Source organism: Epithele typhae (genome assembly GCF_022376455.1).
Source record: "Epithele typhae strain CBS 203.58 chromosome Unknown BXZ73scaffold_358, whole genome shotgun sequence".
Classification (NCBI taxonomy): Eukaryota; Fungi; Basidiomycota; class Agaricomycetes; order Polyporales; family Epitheliaceae; genus Epithele; species Epithele typhae.
The window spans coordinates 1-5,610 of record NW_025954549.1 but is presented as its reverse complement, the minus strand read 5'-3'; the positions used below and the strand labels follow the sequence as shown (position 1 = coordinate 5,610).

The window sequence follows — 5,610 nt, the reverse complement described above, 5'->3', positions numbered from 1 at the left end:
TAGTCGAAGCCCCTATATTAGTCTAATCTAATGAGCTAGCTCATGATCCCCCGACGGCTAGCAGGGCATGATTAGTGGCGAATAAGAAGGCATAATATTGACTTGCTTGGATATCGATGGAGGCCGATAAACCGGTTTGTTCGCGCATTCTGCGAGCACTCGGCACGCATCGGAGAGTACACTGATCGATGTTGAAAAAGGTAGTAGGAGAAACATGGCGATCATCTTGAGATTATGGCTCAACGCCACCCCGCGGCCGAAGGCAGCTCGACACAGGGAGGAGAAACGAACGATGGGGTTACGAGGAACACCGCGGTGGGCGCACCTTGAGGGACGAGGTGGCCGGCACGGAGGAAGAGGACGTAGGCCCAGCCGCGCTCCTGGTGGACGACGCTGGCAAGCGCGCCGCTGCCATCGTACAAGGGCGTGGACGGCCATCGGGTGAAGCCTTGCTTGCCTCCGAAGGTCGTGTGCTGCGAACATGCGTGGTCGTCAGCCCGCGAAGTTCGCAGTGAGGTGGCATTCGCACCTCTCACATGTCCACCTTCTGTCAGTAGCCACTTCCAGTCTCCGCTGCCTGAGGCAGCGGTACCACTGAAGAACGCCGAGCCGTTGCGAGGGAACTCGGGGTTGAGCCCATCCTCGATCGAAGACCCTGGCTACATACATCGAAACCGTGTTCTAAATATGCATATTCAACCGACACGCCAGCGCGCGCACACCGCATATACCTGGCAATCGACAAGTTGGGCGCATACTCGATCATCTCGTGTCACACGTACAAGTTCCGCGCGCTTCACCCTCGTCTTCACGTTCGCCCAAGCGTACTTCCGGGGGGGTGGGTCTCCAGTCCGGACTTGAAGAACTTGTGCCGTGAGCCATGGAGCCCTGACGTGCGCGAGACATACTTGGACGTGCGCGCAGCTGGGGCATTTGGATTGTGGGTAGGTTGACGTTGAGCCCTCAGAGGTGTAACAGAATTCATACGTGCTGGGGTTATAGTTGATTAGCTGGGTAGGTCTGGATGGCTTACACAAGCTAGTTGCATGGACGAAAGAGGACAGGACGGGAGTTGTAGCAAACGACAGTGTGTGGAGGACGCGACCGATGGTTGAAAATGAAAGAAAGACGGCAGAAGAAGATCGAGTGAACGTACATGGCATATTAAGTCCATTCCCAACACCCGCGCGAGTGTGCACCCCTTCAGCCTCTTGTGTAAAGCATCTTGCAATGGTGGAGGTTGTCCAATAATGAGTATGGGAGGTCAAGCTGTCAAGGGGAGAAGTCGAAGCCTGAAGGTGATGTGCTGGCGTCCGGCTCAGCGGCCGACGCGTGGGAAATTGAAGGCTGCGCCTTCTATAAGTACACAATCTATTCGGGCGTTTGAGTTGGACGAGCGAAGCGAGATGGATCGCGTCGCCGCTGCTCTCTTGGGGGACCTCGGTGAGAGCGCTGCGTCGGCACGCCCCGACGGTAAGGACGCGGACGTGCGCTCTCGGCGACGTGAACGCTGTTATGAACATGGGCTTAGCGCGCTCAAGGTAAGAAGAGTCCTATGAAACCTCCTTCCCGGCAGTCTATCCGCGGTTTACGAGATCGCAGGCGAGCAGCCTTGAGGGCACGGCTCGGTGACCGCTGATCGCACCGACTAGCTCGGCGGACGATAAACAGTGCAGGCGAAGACGACAAACACGCAAGAGACGGGCACGAGAACAATACGGAACGGGACCGAGACCTCGGACAAGACGATGATTGTAGCGGTAAAGGGTGTATCTGAATAGAACCGAGGTGCTCTAATATATACAAAGTGGAACGTGATCGGTGCCAAGGCACACGAGAGGGAGAACAAAGGAATTGAGTCAGAAAGAATCCCTGCGCGAGCCTTGAAGAAATCGCGAGGTCGGTGTTGCGTAGCGCTGGGACGGAGCGCCGGCCCGTCCCACGACAGCTCTCGAAGACAGGGAACGCGACGCGGCGCTCCCGGCCCGAGACCGAGCTCAATCCAGCGGAGGCGAATCTAATTAATACAGAAGACGGAGCAGTTGTAAGACGTAGTACAGAAGAAGGGGTGGCGGAAGGGTGAGGCGGGAATGAGGAAGTAGTCGACCTGTCGAGCGGCAAACGAGCGCGTGGTAGAGAGACAGGGTGAGGAACTAAGACACGAGAACTGAGGTCGTATATACGCAGAAGAGAGACGAGTTGTAGAAGGGAGCTTGTGGCAAACAAACCGTGGTCGACCAAGTTAGTGGGAGGAGCGGCCGAAGCTTGAGAGACGCGCGCAGGCTGAGGCCAAGCAACTCGCGCGCCGCCATATTTAGACCTCGGTCAACAACCCGACCGCAGCCGCAGCGCGCACGGCCGTTGAACAACGGCCCGAAGCTCTCTGCCCCGCACCGACGGTGATTGGAAAGGGATCGCGCTCACGCGGCGCCCGAACCATCCGTCGCGATCCTCGCGCATTGCGTTTCGGGGCCGACGGACGCAGCAGAAACCCCAGCCAAGCGGATTTGTACGCCCCGGCATCCTCGCCGCGCACTCTGATATGAATTAACAGCGCTAAAGAAGCCCCCTCCGTGGCCCGTGCAGCTATTCCGCCGTCTGAGGGCGGTCGGCTCGTTTTACGACCTCATGGGATTCATCGGCCTGGGCGCGCGTCAGGCTTTGTCGGCGGCGCCAAAATTGCGCGGGGCTCACCGTTTTCGGGCGCCTATCAGATGCGGGCGCCTCCGATTCATCAACGCCCTCAGAATTGAAGCAACTTGCAGGCTGAAGAACGTCTTCTCTGCGATCGATTTTGAAGCGAGGTTGCAATGCAAAATTGCCGTCCAGGAGACCGAGCAGGATTCTAGGCATGGAGGGCGGGTTACTTTGCCAGGAGGACGGGTGCGGGCCGCGCTGCCGATGGCCCGTTCTGCGGCGGCGCCGGCTCCTATTTATACGCAGTTCGGATTATGTAAGAGCGATGGAATGCCCGCCGCCACCGCCGCGGGGCCGGGCGTGCCAAGATTCGGTCCGGCCGTCCGATCGGCGTATATGGCACAGCTCCGATCCGATGTTCCTGACGAATACGGCGGGTTTTCGGCGGATTTCGGGCCGCCCCGGTCCGACTCCCGGCGCCTGCGGGGGCCGAAGTGAGCCGATGCATCGGTCTCCGTCCGGAATTCCTGAGCAAAGGATAGAGAAACCACCGTGTCATAACGGCAAGCAGAGCAACACATATATACATGACGGCGGCGCGGTGAACGAGTGTGATACACAAGAAGGCGTCCAATCTAACGCGTTAAATTTCGTCACCGTCCTCATCTTCCGCCCTCTAGAGGAGCTCATCGTCTTGATCCCCCACCGTCTTCATACAGCTCTCCATCACCGTCCTCGTTGTTTTCATACACTGCAACCCATCCGGCAGCGGGTGTCTCAGCGCCCGAGCGAGCCGCCTCCGGTCGCGGAAAGAACCGACGAATTGCGTCGTACCCGTTGAATCCTTGCAGCCGATCCAACTCCGCGTACACCGCGTCGTCCCAGTGCAATCCAGAGAGGACGTTGTCTACCGCAAACGCCGACGCGATCAGCAGCTCACAGACGACGTTCCACTGATCAAGCGCAAGGCGGAGGCTCCGCAAAGTTCGCGTATCAGGGACGACGGGCCCCGGGGTCGCGCCCGCCGACGGCGAGGAGGGAATGGGAATAGAAGAATCACTGCTGGTGGACGCGACGCTGGTCTCCTCCAACTCGAGCTTTTGCGTCTTCAGTGCAGTTGGCTCCGGGGATGGACTCCTATCCCGCTTGCTCGACGATCTAGGCCTGAAGCACGGGCGTATGCGGCGGGACGGAGTGTCGCTGTCGTTGATTCCGTATCTGGGCAAGCCGTCGCCAAGCTTCAAAAACTCCTGTTCCCTGCACCCGCCGTATGTCTTCGAATGACCCTGTATAAAAAGTGCTCGGGCCGCCACCTTCCGCGCGTGCTCGCGGCTGAACTTGAACTGCAGCGGGATGACATCGAAGGGGCATTCGACCGAAGGGCCCTGGCAGCGCTTCCAGTCGCCTTTTCGCAGGTGCGTGATGGTAAAGTCGACGACACCCTCCGCGACCGCCCGACCGGAGTCCTTCATGTCTTTGACCAGCCAGAAAGAGCGGCCGTCGAAGAACGCGACCGGGCCCACGCCGTTCACTGGTCAAGCCGAGTCCTCAGTGCTCCGCCCCTTTGCACGGATGTCGTTCAAATGCTCACCTCGTATAATGCCATCTACACCCACCCCATACAACGTGCAGACAGCGGCGCGGGCGTCGCAGGCGACGCAAGGCGTTCCGGATCCCGTGCAACCCACGGGCTCGGCAGATTCAAAGCATCGGTCGCACTAGACGGTACAGGCCGCCGGGTCACGTCAGCAAGGTGAAAATTTCTATTAGGTCGGCGAGGCGTACTTCGACAAGAAATGTGATGCTGGGCTTCCGCATCTGATATTTTATGGTTGCTTGGTTAACGTTCGTAGAGCTGACTTCAAGAGACATGACCGAAAAAGCGACGGCAGATGGTGGGAGGCAAGCGAGGCGGTCCCTGAATATCGACGGAGATGGTGTGATCTTTCGGTCGTGCGGGTGCAAACGCCGCAAGGTTCGGTCTCACGCCGAACCTCCGGTTCTTCATGGTCGCCGGTCCGAAATTCTGAAGCGGCAGGAAGGACGCCGCTTCAGAAAGAGCTCATATTTTCAAACGTCCGAGGTTCTGGCACGACGCGGCGGAGAACGTACCCGATGCCTATCGCTGGGCGCCCTATTGAAGAGCGATACATGAGAGTAAAAAAATAGAACCGGCCGGTATTCCTCGGCTGTCTTCGGCGCGCAGAACCGGGCCGTCCGACGCGTCTTGCGTCCCCGCCGGACCGACGGACATCCGACCGGCCCCTGAGACCCATTCCGTGGCCGTCAGAGCGCCGTATCTGAAGCACCGGCGTCTTGCCTCAAGGCTCAAGCTCTCAAGATCTCAAGACCGGCAGCGGCCGGGTCGCAGGCAACCGGCTCTCGGATTCCTCGCACTGCGGGCGCGGGCCCTATTTCCCACGTGACGATAGACTTGTCAGTGCAGAGGCGGTCTGCTTGTAACGCTAGGAAATATTGATGCAATATTCTACCTGTCACACAACTGTCACATGAGGCGAGAGTGGAGAGACAGTCAAGGGATAGTCATGTGCAAGGTAACCTATCCCTGGGTGCGACAGCGATGTGAAAGGCAAACAAAATGCTAACTGTCACATTTTGCAATGGACAGGTGTTGCTCAGGACAAAGGAAACCTTCCGCATGGCTGCGACAAGTCTATCGTCATGTGGGAAATGGGGCCCGTGCCCGCAGTGTCGGGAGCTCGTCGGCGGTCGGGTCGTCCGGGGAGCCGGCGCCTGCGAAGATTTGGGCTCCCCGGGCGGGCCGCCGTGTATGCCGGCCCGACAAATCGCCCATTGAATACCGACTCAGACGCCGGTGATTCTGGCGGCCGCCGGGTTGATCCCTTTCAGGGAACTATTTGTGAGCATCGCCGATTCTATCTGATCCTAATGCAAGGATCCCAAAAAGATCCCCGTCCTCTCCCTTCAAAGACCCCAACCATCTACGTTCTC

At 58.6% G+C, this 5,610-nt stretch overlaps 2 protein-coding genes across 2 annotated transcripts; both read right to left on the bottom strand.

Moving 5' to 3' along the window:
* Positions 1-239: 239 nt before the first annotated feature.
* On the bottom strand, positions 240-882 carry BXZ73DRAFT_84694 (uncharacterized protein; the record flags this gene model as incomplete). Its single annotated transcript, XM_048023988.1, has 3 exons — positions 240-473; positions 537-655; positions 783-882. 3 exons carry the CDS (start codon positions 880-882, stop codon positions 240-242), a joined length of 453 nt encoding a protein of 150 aa, XP_047870644.1.
* Positions 883-3,323: 2,441 nt separating this feature from the next.
* BXZ73DRAFT_84693 (uncharacterized protein) lies at positions 3,324-4,109 on the bottom strand (the record flags this gene model as incomplete). The annotated part of the gene is made up of 1 exon (XM_048023987.1): positions 3,324-4,109. One exon carries the CDS (start codon positions 4,107-4,109, stop codon positions 3,324-3,326), a length of 786 nt encoding a protein of 261 aa, XP_047870643.1.
* Positions 4,110-5,610: the final 1,501 nt, after the last annotated feature.